At 39.2% G+C, this 14,568-nt stretch overlaps 1 protein-coding gene across 1 annotated transcript; it reads right to left on the bottom strand.

The window, feature by feature from the left end:
• Positions 1 to 32: 32 nt before the first annotated feature.
• Positions 33 to 9,440, bottom strand: LOC115754046 (lecithin-cholesterol acyltransferase-like 4). Its single transcript, XM_030692952.2, has 11 exons — positions 8,924 to 9,440; positions 7,750 to 7,841; positions 7,431 to 7,549; positions 6,213 to 6,348; positions 6,058 to 6,109; positions 5,477 to 5,577; positions 3,022 to 3,204; positions 2,255 to 2,412; positions 2,038 to 2,092; positions 1,779 to 1,832; positions 33 to 663 (listed from the first exon to the last, which is right to left on the bottom strand). The coding sequence occupies exons 1-11, from the start codon at positions 9,162 to 9,164 to the stop codon at positions 247 to 249; spliced, it is 1,608 nt and encodes a 535-aa protein (XP_030548812.1). The 5' UTR covers positions 9,165 to 9,440; the 3' UTR covers positions 33 to 246.
• Positions 9,441 to 14,568: the final 5,128 nt, after the last annotated feature.

Raw genomic sequence — 14,568 nt, 5'->3', positions numbered from 1 at the left:
AAGAAGTTGCCCAACCTTCCTGGAAAATGGACTTCTAATAGCACATGTACAATTGTTTTCCATTAAAATAATATGGGTCTTCAATTACAAACCCCAGTACGATCTTTCAATGTTATGTTTCATCAAGGCAATTGCCACCAGTGATACTTATATTTACAAGACGCACACTTTGTACACGACTGATAAACCAATCACAGCACTACCCAAATTCCGGGCTTTTCTTTCATAATGGGCAAGTAACTAAATTTAGGCATCAACAGATACACTCAAGGCATTGAGCTCCACCTGTTGCTTACCCTGACTTTGGGGGTGCACGATCACAGTGGCACAAGCCTCGGCCCGAGAAGATTGATGACCTCCATCTTGAGAAACGGATATGTTGCTCACCGAGGGCATTATGGTCATCTCTCCTTGGTCATCATTGGCATCATTTGAAATGATTTCCCACTCCTCTTTGAGTGAAGTCACCTCCATGCCCTTGTCGTGGCGTCTTTCCATCTCGAACGCAGTGGGTAGAATCACGTAGTCATTGAGCGGGTTGTAGTACGGATCTGAATCTGCACTTAGCCAGTGCTTCAGAATGCGGAAAACATGATGATCACATAGAATTCCCCGGTGCTCCCCAGGTACTCCAACTCTTGCAACCGCATCAAGCCCATCTGCCTGAATTTGAAGAGACCATTTGTAAGTGGAGAGACTAGAGCAAAGTAGGGCATGTTTGCTTAGCCTAGATAAAAATTATCCAAATCAAGTCCAGATAAAACCCCGGACAAGTTAACTGAGCACTAGGGTGGCTATAGACTGTCCCATCGGTATAATAAAGCAAACTTTGTGTAGAAAAGAAACGAGGAAGGTTATATGAAAGGACAAAAGAACAGCACTCCAGACAATGAGGCAGCGGTGTCCCAATGGCATTGCTACCGACCACTGTGCCGATCGTTCCCTAGCAGCAGGAAAGGAGTCTATCTATCTGCCCAGTTTTGGTAGATTTCCCCCAACGCAATCCACAGAAATTCCATGAATCCCTTGGTGGATAAGTCCGACGACTCAGCAGCAGTGCGGAATTGACTTTCTCGTCCGGTGGATCTGATCCAGGGTCTCGAACCACTGATGAGACCACCATGATGGTGATCACTGTCAACTCACACTGAGAACTCTCTCTCTGTCTCGAACCACTGATGAGACCACCATGATGGTGATCACTGTCAACTCACACTGAGAACTCTGTGAGAACTCTCTCTCTCTCTCTCTCTCTCTCTCTCTCTCTCTTCCCCTCGTGACCAACGCGACAAACGCGACCAATGTGATGGTCGCCTATTGCAGCCAACTAGGTTTGACTGCGGTCGCTCTCAATTAGATTACAACTTTGTGGCTGTAATTAGTTCTTGTTATTTACTATTTTCTAAAGTATTATGAATCTTATCCTAGGTCCATCCAACACCAAATAGGCTAGGATGTCTATATCTGCTTTCGTATCCGGTGTTTCACTAAACTTGTCCCATCAAAATTTATTTCCTAGCAACCAAACAGAGCTTTACATGGAAGAAAAACTCTATCGATACACTAATTACATAGTTGTAAATCCTAACCTAAGAGACACAATCACAAAACTCTATCTGGTCTTATAAGAGAAAGTTGCAGCCCAAAATCAGCCAGCAGTTCCATGAGAATTTTGCCAAGTTCAAATAAAGAGGGAAAAGCAGATAAGAAGTACAGGCTACATGAGCTATAGTCAAGCAATCCACAAACAGGTCCAACAGATCATTAAATCTCCATACCTCAGCTGATTCAGTCGGGACCGTTCCATCACCATCAACACATACATAATCGGGCTGAAATTCAGAAAGCATGAATCAGGTTCTCGACTACTTAAGAGAAAACAGCTACCGAACATGAAATTCATTATTAGGACATGATAAGGAAAAAACCAAAATAGTATGAATCTTTCTGGACTCTAGCTAGAGGAAAAGAGATTTGAATATGTTAGCTCCACTCAAATGGGCCAAAGAGTTATGTTCCCATCCCCTTTTCACTGACCAGGTAAAACTGAAGTTCTTGCACGTCCGTAACAGGCATTTCCTCACTGCCATAGCTGCATAGAACACAACACCACTAAGATAAGGAAAAATGATCCGAAACAAGTATGTATCCTATAGAGACCAATCGCAAATGAAAGAGAAATTCTCTAAAACATCTGTAAGTTGCACAATTGGCATACAGAAAGTAGACATGAAGCACATCAGCCAAAAATTACCAAACACTGTGTGGTGTCTCCAAATTGGTCCCATATATATTGTAGAATTTCACCCCGGGCGGAACTTTAGCAGAACGCAAAATCTTGCGTGTCTCATGAGCCCATTTCAAGATTTCCTGGTTAAATGGTAAGGGAATGCTCTCACCATTATAGTCAACCTGTTAATGAGTCCAAAAAAATTCATTAGTTCACAGACAAAATGAAGTAGACAGTAGTTCATGTTGGACGAAAATATTGGATCATATTAGCCCTGAAGAGAAAATGACATGTCATGAGAAAAAGAGAACCATCCTCTTCTTAAAAGCTAACCTAACACAGTGTCCAGGCTCAACTTGGTAAGGATTCTAGTCAACTGATAGGCTACAATGAACTAAAGTTCATAATGTGGGTAAAATGAATTAGAAACCAAATGGACCTATACCAAGGCAGACCCAAAGAAGAACTGCGAAACACCTTTTGCCTAGCTACCGTCCACGAAAATATATCGCGGATATAAAAAAAAAAAAAGGAATTTCAGAAAGGGTTCTTTAGACTAATGAAATATTAACACTGAGTTATGTTTAGTAGCATCTGGAGAGCACACACCAAAATTTCAAAGTTGAAACGTTCAAAAATGAGATCTCGGATATCTTAGCAGTTCAGTATTCACATTGTTTTAAGACTTTAGCCCTTTATAAACATATCCCACTGTAATTAAAGCAGGCAAGCGCATTCCCAAGATAGAATTGGCAGTATTTCAGCCAGACAACAAGAAATGCATAGCTTACCACATTACTTGAAAGTGCTTCAGAGAATATATTTACACTCTCAGAAGGGTTGTAAGACTCGAGGATCATACGGGTATCACCACAATCATCAAGCTTCTTCCTCCAGATCTCTAACATCGGGGCATGTTGCCAGTTAAAGTTTGGGCATGCCATCAATTCATAGATTGATGGGCATTCAATCAGCTGATGTCAAAAGCCACAGCATGTTAATACATATGTTTTCAGCAATTCCAGGCATACAATCAGGTAAGTGGATAAAAGTAGATGAAGGTGCATGCATACAAGTTTTCATGAGCAAGCACATGTTCAGACAATGTTCATGTGCACGAAAATATGAGTCGGGGAAGGTACTCAATTTTTGTTTTTGTTTTTGTTTTTGTTTTTTTGGGGGGGTTGGGGTAGGTGGTTGGTGGATGACATGGAAAGCAAAAAACCAACAGCAGCTACTTCAACCCAAATCACGTATGTACCAATAGTACTTGGTCCAATGTGTTTCCTCATGGATATCATGACAAAGTATAACCTAACTATCGTATGGACTAATAAAATTGTGATAACACCATGAGCATTTGGACTTGTCCGTCAAGAAATTAAAACTAATATGATTCAGTCAGCAACTTTAAGTAGGCCATCTCCTACTTAGTGATTCCTGCTGAATCTAACATTAATCGTTCTTCACACATTATTAAAATCAAACACAGGGTACACATAGATATCCTTCTATGTATCATTATACACAACCCATTAAAGGACCTCTAGATGCTAATCCACAAAAAGTGATGAGAAATTTGAAAGAACTCATATATGGAATTAAGGCGCCCCGTCAAAAGCAATGAAATTCTGAATTCTCTTTTAATTTGCAGCACTTCATAAAATTATCAAACGAACCATAAGTCAAGCACACAATAATTGATTTCTCATTGTCTGGCTGCAAATTAGGGAAAAAAAATGGCAAAAGTACAGCAGGAGTGCCAATATTTGTGTACAGCGCTCACTTTAGTGCCAATATTTTTTTTTTTAATCACTTAAGTGCCAATTTTTTTGAAAAACGATTATTTCGGTGCCAACTCCAAGTGAGCTTTGCCGAAATCCTACGTGGCATCCACGTGGCTCGCCGGAGCTTCCAAGTCAGCAATTAAAAAACAAAAAGCAAAAAGTTAAAAACATTAAAAAAAAGTCAAAAAAAAAAAAGAGAAGAAGTCTAGTGCAGCGGCGAGGGCTCACACCATCGCTGGGAACGGCCGGCGAGGGGTGGGGGATGGCTGAGGGGGGTCGCCGAGCCCCGACGACCCCCGCCGAGGCCTAGCCAGGGTCAGCGAGGTGAGAGGGCTTACTCAAGAATAAGAAAGGGCGATCTCATGTAAAGACCATGGAATAAGGTTTGATCCTATTCACATAAAAGAGAGACTGTTATTTTACCTTTTTTTAGTAGAATACGATCGAAGGTCGTAACATTCTCCATTCGAGACCCTAATCATACTTATAAAGAAGGTTTAGTGCTCCGGTTGTAGCAGTGTTGAATGAACGGCAGGTTTGTTTAGGCTGACCTGCCTCGTCGACCCCGGTGAGGCCTCGGCCATGCCGGGGCTTGGCGACCCCCCTTGGCCATCCCCCACCCCTCGCCGGCTGTTGCCAACGATGGTGGGGGCAGTGGCGGCCAGGGCTCAATGCCCTCGCCGCTGCAAACTCACGGTTCCCCCCTTTTTTTTTTATTTCTTTAGGCTATTTTTCTGTTTAATATTAATTTTTTTTAAAAATAATTATTTTTAAATTGAACAATCCACGTGGACGCCACGTGGGTTGATTTTTTTAAAAAAAATTGACACGTAACATTAAAAATTTAATAAAAAATGCCACATGTACTGTTTGGCCGGAATTGGCACTTAAATAATCATTTTTGGCCAAAATTGGCACTTCGGTGATCGTTCTTTCTCCGATTTGGCACTAAAGTGATCCGAAAAAAAATATTGGCACTAAAGTGAGCACCGTACACAAATATCGGTACTCCTGCTGTACTTTTGCCCAAAAGAAATGCTTTGGCGGTATATAGGTATGTTTTTATATATTTATCTCTACGCATTGGTTACGCAAATATAAGCTGTCTATGCTAGCCAAAATGCAATTTTCATCTTTCACTCCGAGCTTCCAAAGTGAAAAAAAGAAAAAGGACAGCCATGAACTGATCACACATTTTCGGTTCCATATCAACACCATATACTGTGTTAACCTCGAAAAAATAGAGGTCAACAAAACTGAAGTGCTTTGCAGATACATATGCATATAACAGTAAAGATAGCTTACAAAGTGAAACAAAGAAAAAGGACAGCCATGAACTGGTCACACATTTTCGGTTCCATATCAACACCGCATACTGTGTTAACCTCGAAAAAATAGAGGTCAACAAAACTGAAGTGCTTCGCAGATACATATGCATATAACAGTAAAGATAGCATACCAGCTGATGCATGCTCCACTTTGAAATGAAAAAGTTCTGCTCCCAACCATCCACAAATGACATCCCATTCAGAAAGGTAGATGTGACATATCCGGGGGCACCTGGAATTTTTAGATTTTCATAATGTTCATAAGATACCAGTTCTAACTCTATGTACATTTGGATAACAAAGTATGCAAAGTATTGTTAAGTTTTTCTAAGTTATGCCAATGAAATCCTAAGTTAGACAATAGGACAAGTAGACACACAACTAATTATTTAACATGAAATATTTTCACTACAAAACAGATGGGTTCACTAGATACTCTTGAACTTTTGATTATCTATTTTGGGAAAAACTAGAGATTTCTAATAAAAATTTACTTGCTTGCTTTCTTATTCACAGTGATAGACAAGCAGTTTTATGGAAAACATGGGAAACCTTATATATAGGAGGCTATGTGTTTTCCACAGGAAAATGGGTCGAAAGAAAAGGTAGAAAAGTTTTCTAATTAACAAAATCTACAAGGGAAACGGATGTATGAGCTTCATCAAAGAGCAATGAACAAAAAAGCACTACAACTCTTACAGATGCTTCTTACCTTGAAAAGGTGCAGCTATAGCAATCCAATTCTTCACATACTTCACAAAAATCTACATAAGAGTCAAGTGGCATGTATTAGTTATTTAAATGAGAATAGGTAAAAGAGACGAAAGGGAGGAAAAGGAAAAGAGATCAATTTTATGAGTTCCTTACATCACTGTGCAGGCACATAAAGCACTTCACTAAAAGACCCCCCATAGAGTGACTAATAATGGTCATCTTCTTCCCCCCCGCAGCATTATATACAGATTCCAACTTTGCAGCCAAACGCTCCAATGTTTCCTGAAACCTGAACATTGAAGAAAGAGTAAAACAACCCAGAAATGCTAGCGGCCACATTCACACACACACAAATAGAGAGAGAGAGAGAGAGAGAGAGAGAGAGAGAGAGAGAGAGAGAGAGAGTGTCCATCCTGAACTACTAGATATTAGAGTCCAACCCAAAAGCGAAAGTCATTAGATAAAGCATAGATGGCAACCCATCTTGAACTACTATGTAAGAGTCCAACCCAAAGCTAAGTCATTAGACGAAGGAAGACCACATGTTTATAAGATAGTGACGAATGGGGATAAGACAAAGAAGAAACACGCGAGATATGAAATATCAATTGGAGCATGAAGAAACTGAAGCATGATTATGCTATCAAGTCAAAAGGTCCAACCCAAAAATTTAAGCCGGTAGGTGTAGGCAAACAAACGATGTACTACTTTAACACTACACGCATCACATAAGTTGCCCTGCAGATAAAGAGCAGGATCTACGGCGACATGAAGACGAGAGTCCAAGACACCTCTGGATTTGAAATATACAATATACATGTCAAGTGCTGCTAGCTTGAAAGTCTAACGAGGTAAAGAGGTGCTATGCATCACATAAATTATCAAGCTACTCAATATGACAGATGATTTTTCTCAATAGAGTTAATTGCATGAACATGGACTACACCATAAGCCCCAAACAATTTTGTTTAACCTCTTCTAAGCCCGATGACGAATCTACTTTTTCTACATATGCGGTGGCGGGCGGAGCTAGAACAAGATTCAGAGGCTTGAGAACATGACTCCTATATAAATGTCCCAGGCAATCTGTCAAATAGAGTACACAGAATGACTTCCATTTCGCACCAAAATCTGAAAAGTCAAAATCATTTGGAGAAATGGTGGAAAGTATCTTGGCTAAATTCTGACTTGCAGCTCAAACATGATGTGTCGAAACTATATGTGTTGGGGGAGGGGGTGATTAGTTGCATTGGAAGTGTTTTAAGTGTGTATGCGGACAGATAACAGCATTGTTATAATTTCTGTCCTTGGTTGGTGATGGGTCCTGTCTGCTAACACTATTATAACAGGAGAACTATGCCATGGATGTACCTGTTACTTTGCCTGAAATCATATCCAAAACCAAACAATGTCTTCCCTTCCTGAAAACCCCATTTGATCATTTCGACTATCATGTCATGGAAATAGTATACACAATCACGCCCAATGACCTGCACGAAAACAAAGTAGGTCAGATTGATACAGCTGAATAGTTTAAACTTCATTTGCAATCCAGTGATAGCCATGATAGCTAGAAAAATGAAGAGGAACTCCAATTCTATAAAACACTACTTGCTGTAATCTCAAAGTCAATTTATCTTAAACTTCAAATCAACGTAAAAGAGACATTTCATTGAGAGATGATACGTACCATATCAGGGTCCAAAACATCAATCGCATACAGTCCATATCTGTCTTCAGGAACCACGATGTTTGTTTTAGGATCTAAAGAAACGGTCTTACCTATTTAAACAACATTTTTTCATTCCATTAGAAAGATATCCTCCAGGGAGGGGAAAATAACAGGCCGATGAGAACAAGTGAATCATTTCAGCTACTGAGAATATCAACTTCGACCAATGTTCGAATTAGACAATGCACAATGTCACGCAGCATACAAACTATCAACTAAGCATATATGCTCTCTTTTCATGTATGAATATAAGAGAACAGGAGCAGGCTATAAATGTATAGAAGACTGAATGTTCACATGAAAGAGTCAATTTCTCTAAACAAAGATCAAATCCCTTATGGAAGAAGTCAGAGGTAATCTATTCATTAAATTGGATAACCAGAATGAAGTTCTTGCTATATTTCATTTTTTAGTCCCTGCGAAAGAGCTACGGGAGTCAAAAGAACATAAAAGATTTTACAATACCGGAACATGAGCACCCACCTTCTCACCGGAATAAAATGATCTTGCACGAAGTACTACCAGAATAGAAGCTTATGAAAATGATGCTCTCCTGTAAGTTTCTACTTAAAACCCCAGCATAACACAATGGCTTCTTGATTCTCTAATGCGTACTGGCTTTGAAGTTGTCATATTAATAACAGACCACAAACTAACTCTGCGTAGCTCCGTGTACCATTTGAAACTTCACATTGGCTTGCTTATCTATCAGGGCTGAGGTCAACACATTCTTTCTTCATAATGACATTACCATTAAAGCAGCAGCTAAAGGTATACGAAGCAGTTTAATGTAATTAATCCATATATCAGTCATCCTCTACTCTTCATTTCCCAGTCACGCTCTAGCCATAGGAAGCTATGATGAGCTGAAAAAATCATTTCACAGCATAGGAAACACTAGAGAACTCTCTGAACCCAAACGCAACAAGAAATACTAGAACCAACCAAAATAATCATCTCCTTGTCTAATCAACTCAATCGAACTACTTCAATTGAACAACATCTCAAGCAAGCTCATCCACTTAGCCTAGAAATAAACAGAAAATGCAAAGCACAAAAAGAAGAATCACACTACAACTTTGCGACGATGGACCCAATCACGCATTAGCAAGAATCGACGGAGCAAAATTACCGGTGGCAGGATCAAACCGAGACCAGAGCTTGTTGCGGAACTTCTGATCAGCGCCGAAAATCCGAACCCAGACCCTCTCGTCGTTGCCGTTGCTACCGTCCACGGCGTGCAATACCGATCCGGCGACTCCGGGCACCAAGAGAACCGGGTCGAGGTTCGGGTCAACGTAGGGCTGGGGCTTCCTGATCAGCTTCAACCAAAGCTCCACGGACTGCAAGATGTCCTCCAGCGACACGGCCATCCCCCAACCAAAGCCCTAATCCGAAGGCCCGCTCAAAAAATCCGGCTCCAGGTCGCAACCTCGTCCACCGAGTCGCCGGTCGTTCGGGGGATTCCGATTCCGATTCCGATTCGAGCTCGGATTCCGAAGGCGATCGGCGAGATCGCGGCGGAAGAACGGAGCGATCGGCGATCGAAATTTGGGGGAAAATGATGGGAAATTAGGGCTCGAATTAGGGGAGCTGGAGAGTGTCAACAGGGGCGATGGAGACGGAGCCTGAGACGTGAAGATAAGAGAGAGGCAAGTATTATTATAAACAATTGTTGCTTCTTCCGACCAATAATGCCTCCTCCCTTAACCATTTTTTCTTTTCTGAAAATATAAGGTTTTTTTTTTTTAATCTTTTGCCAAGAAAATATAGGATTTCGTATAACAAACTTTTGATATTGAGAAATTGCTAGTAAAAGTAATTGTGGAAAATTGAAATTCACGGATTTATCTATCCGATAAAAAAAAAAAATACGCATCGTTTTTTTTTTTTTGTAAAGTAAGTATATATAAACTTTTCAATGCGCTAGGTACAAGGATGAAGCCAAATACAAAAACCTCGAACCCGGAGGGACGCATGGGCATGTCCAATGGGATATGAAGGTGTAAGGTCAATACAAAATACACAGGAAGAAAGTGCGCTAGGTACACGGCTAAACTGAACCTGTACCAACAAGGCCAAACAACGGCCAAACTTTAAAAAGGACCTCGGGAACCAGAATCACAAAAAAAAACCAATAGCGAGACCCTAGAGGGGGCCCGGCTTTCTACAAAAATAGCCTCGGAGATGCCCCAATTGCTTTGCACCCGCCTATTGCGGTGGTTGAAATAAATGCGCATCGTTCCCGTTGAGATTTATAAAGAAATCGTAAGTAATGAAAAATTTTCAAATGCAAAGTCATCTTTTCGAAAGAAGATGGATAAGTATTTCAAATAAAGTTTTGGAATGACAAATTTATTTACAAATAAGGGGCCTCAAATGCAGACTTGATCTCAAATAAGTCCCCAAACTTATCTATAAATCATATTTTAATATAATCAAGGGCATTTTCGTCCAAAAATATATCTTTTTTGCCTTATCCCGTTCTCTTTTCTCTCCATTTTCTCTTTCGTCCTTCCCCAACCTCACATTATTTGCCTTTCTTCTTTCTGCTAAAATGAATCACATGGCAACACACAATAAACAATGAGACACCGTGCCCCTGGCAAATTGGCAATGAATCCCAAGCTCAGATGAACATTTGAATAGCAAACACAAGTGGAACCCATTTACTAAAAAAAAAAAAAAATGAACATTCGAACTCTTCCCGCTGTCATTTTTGAACGGGCTAATACCCCAAAAGTTCATATAACGTATATTTAAGACAAATTTATCTCAAGTTAATGTTTTTTTTTTATCGCAAAAAGCCTTAAACTGGCATACTAGAGACAAGTTTACATCAACTAATTTTTTGACAATCAAAAACTCCAAACCGATACACTTGTGATAAATTTACCCTCCGTTAATTTCCATTAAATTATATTAACGCCACAAAAAATCTCAAACCGGTACACTCGTGGCAAACGGAAGATAAAAACACCAAATTGGTACATCCGTCAACCGCCACGGGTCATCCACTCAATAATTTGATGGTAAAATTTAACGGAAACTAAAGAAGAATAAATTTGTTACTGTGTACCCAGTTGAGATTTTTTTTTTTTTTTGTAGTCAAAAAATTAATTTGGGATAAATTTATCACTGATATTTCAATTTAAGGCTTTTCGTGATATTAACCATTTTTAAACTAACCCGAATCATCATTTCCATCACTGCAAAACCCACAAATTTTTTTCAATCCACAACCATTTACTAATCACGATTGAAAAAGGAACAAAGGTCAAAAAAAAAAAAAAGGAACAAAGGTTTCAATGGAAAGGCGGCGTTCTCTCGGTTGGTTCTAGAACGAGGAGAAATTTCGCCTTTGATTCGCCGAGATGAGTTCGTGCGCTTGTGGACCGCAAACTCAAATTAATGGAGTGGCAAGAGAGAAAAAGGACGGGCAAAGTCTTCGATCCGCGAAGACAAAAGGAACCAAACTTGTCCCGTTGGTGCTCTCCATCCCCCGATCGGGAATTATCCTCGAGCTCGAGATCGAGGCCTTGAGCCATTGTCTTTCCTCTTCTAGGCCACCGCTTGGCCGGGCATCGGAGGTGCACTCTGTCGATTGAGGAAGCCATTGATCACCGAGACGCTGCGCAGGGCTTCATCAAGGCGACCGAGACGGCAAACTCGCGTGAGAAGTGTGTCGAAGGTGCTCTTGTGGGGTTGCTGCAGCTGAGGCGGGGAAGGGCGCGAAGGAGGTTGTCCAGGGCGCAGCGGGAGGTCTCGGCGTGATGCTGAAGAAGGAAGAAGAAAGAAAAAGAAAAGAAAAGAAAACATAGAGAAAGAGATAAAAACAAAAAAAAAAAGGAAACAACAAGGTTTTTAGACGGAAATGCCTCTAACCCTATTAAGATTTGATTAGAAAGTAATCTGGGCTTATTTGAGACTAAACTTTCCATTTCATGCTCTTATTTGAGAAAATGTCCACTTCATATTTTTTTTTATAAAAAAAAAAACACTCTCATTTCGTGCTCTTGTATGAAATTTTCCTCATGAAATTATATTTTTCAAGGAATTTAGGAAAAGGGAGTCGTTGGACTAATGTCCACCATAAAAAGGCCAAGCTATGACATTTTTCTTTTTTGGTCAAAAAGCTATAACTTATGACAAGTCGGGGAAAATGTCATTAGAAGTGTCATAACTTTCGTGCGGCGCTCAATTTAACATCGAAACTTTTCGAATGATCGCTTGAGTGCTATATCGGAGGAAAAATGATCACTTAAGTACCTACGAGAAATGGCTCGATTTGTCCCTGATTCTATTAAATTTAGGGAAAAATGATGACTTAAAAATGATTGCTTGAGTGCTACATCGGAGGATTTTAATGTTGACTTAGAGCGCCGCGAGCCACGCCGATAAGGAAAAAATTTGAAAACTCGTCGGTAGTCGCCAAGACAAGACCTAAGAAAAGGAAAAAAAAAATAATGATGTAAAAGTCCAAAAGATTTTAAAAATTGGTTAGAACGACTGAAGTGACACGCATGCAAAAGGTTTACAACTGAAATGTCAAAAGTCAAAGAGGTTTAGGACTTCTTGAACAATTTTTCCTATCCCGACCCATTCACGAACATCACGACAAATAGAATCAAGACGTTACTTGCTAAATAAGGAGCTCCGCAACCGCTGCAAAATGGGTGTTTTGATGGATACACATACAAGTACCAATCGCGATTTATAGGTAATACCACTCCTAGACCTCCTAATATAAGACTCGATCCTAGCAAAACCAAAATAAAAACTTGTGTCGGTCAAGGCAAATCCATTCTTACATGTAAAAGGGAAATAACTTGAATTTTTTTTTTTCATAGCTGTATCTGCACTACTAGCAATGGCCTCTTTTTTTTTTTTTTTTGTTGGTATTAATCCATTGATTAGATCAGTTTTTCATTAATTTAACGAATAAAAAATTTTATTTTTGCAAAAGAGAACTATTTTTGTTTTTTGGAAAAAGAATAATTCAAAAACGTTTATCTATCTAAGTCCAAAGTTTAGACAGAAAAAAAAAAAATCAAAGTCCAAAGCAATTTTTAAGTCAAATGATCTGAATTTTTTTTTTCAAGATTAAATATTCTGAAGTTAAATTGCATCTTTCTCGTTCAATAACAATTTAAATTTAACTTCTTTTAACTTAAATCACAGCCTTTCTTTCTTTATTAATCCTTTAATGCATATTTTTTGTAAATGCATAGAAAGTGCGATCAAGTTTTAAAACTTAACAAATTGGTGTAATCGAGTCTTTACGTTAATTTCGTTCAATTTGGCTAATGAAAAATACTGAAGTGATATTTTTTTTTCTTTCTCTCTCTTACGTGGTGGTGAATGTTAAGTCCAACATGATGTCGTTTTGTTCCATTTTTAAACTTCAATATATATATGTATATATATACAATTAGATTAAATTACAAAATAAACTAAATTAAAAAAAAAAAAAACCAGCAAAGTCAGCTAGCGGCACTCGCCGCCGCTCCGCCCCCCCAACCAAATATCTTTTTTAGATTTGGTTTATTGTTGACTCAATGATCTTAACCGTTCATATCCGATAAGCACGTGGGCCTCATTAATTAAGTGACTAAGATCATTCACTTCATGAAAGACTAGATCTACTTATAAATTTTGAAATTTATTGATTGTGCATACATTCAAATTTATTGCAACCATTGAATTTGATAGAACTTATTTTAAAACTAGTGATACGTGGTGCCCCAGTTCTGCCACTTTAGGGAATGCTTGCTAATCTCACCTCAACGTTCTACTTTAATCTCTTATTACTTTGCACATAATATGATTGGCGTATGCAGAAGACTAATTGACATAAAGCAATTAGTCGGCCTTACACAAGTGCAAGTCAATCATATCAAACAACAGGCACACCTAATAGATGGGTAAGGCCTTATAGGTTTTACTGGTCGGAGAAGTCATATATAGAAATCAATAAGATCATTCAGCAAATTGGTTACATACTTCTTATTAATATCCGATTTAAGGCACGTACATCAGTCTTTTATTTTACATAGATTAAGCTGGGAGGATTACAAGATATGATAACTACTCCCGGCCTAACGGCACCCTCCACGGGCATCATCTTCACCACCAACATCCATGCACTACTCCTTGGCACCAGCATCACTGGTTAGCTATATGCTAAGCTAATCTGAAAAATGGTTAATCCACGAGGGTGAGCTTAACCAGCTCCATGAATAAAGGTTTAACACAATAGTTACTAATCAATGATTTCAGAACATAAGCATTACAATCAATATTCAATGATGTAAATGTCATGCATGCATATACTTTCTCTCATCTCACAAACTATAACCATGTTCGTCGCATACCAAACATTTGTGAAAAAATCACGCGACTTCTCACACCTAAGGCATCCCGAATCACATAGCAGGGGCATTCTCTACTCATTGAAGGTGTCCTGAATTCCATTTCCGGCTCCATGGGACACCATCGGCATTAAACATCGACGGATAACTCTCATCTCGCAATGAAATGTTATGAGGTGCATATGTAATGTATTCTCACCTTTGTTGACATTTATGTCCGTGACATATTCAAAAACTCAATGATATGTAATCAAATAGAATCAAACCTGATGTCACGATTTATCAATCACTCAATGACATTCAAATCTAAAGCCATTATCTAGAAACTATAGGAATTAGAACTTCACTCGCCCGATGTCTTACGCACGAAACGATCGCATGTCGCGACCCTCCCTTTCCTTTAGAG

This window comes from Rhodamnia argentea, chromosome 3 (assembly GCF_020921035.1).
Source record: "Rhodamnia argentea isolate NSW1041297 chromosome 3, ASM2092103v1, whole genome shotgun sequence".
Taxonomy (NCBI): domain Eukaryota; kingdom Viridiplantae; phylum Streptophyta; class Magnoliopsida; order Myrtales; family Myrtaceae; genus Rhodamnia; species Rhodamnia argentea.
This window is presented reverse-complemented; position numbering and strand designations above follow the sequence as displayed.

Bases quoted from the DNA above. Each gene is read 5' to 3' on its own strand.
- LOC115754046 (XM_030692952.2), bottom strand. From the start codon at position 9,164: ATGGCCGTGTCGCTGGAGGACATCTTGCAGTCCGTGGAGCTTTGGTTG. The intron at 7,842-8,923 runs GTAATTTTGCTC...TTGTTTAAATAG, and splicing joins TCGGTTTGATCCTGCCACCG to GTAAGACCGTTTCTTTAGAT. The intron at 664-1,778 runs GTATGGAGATTT...CTTCAAATTCAG, and splicing joins TCCCGACTGAATCAGCTGAG to GCAGATGGGCTTGATGCGGT.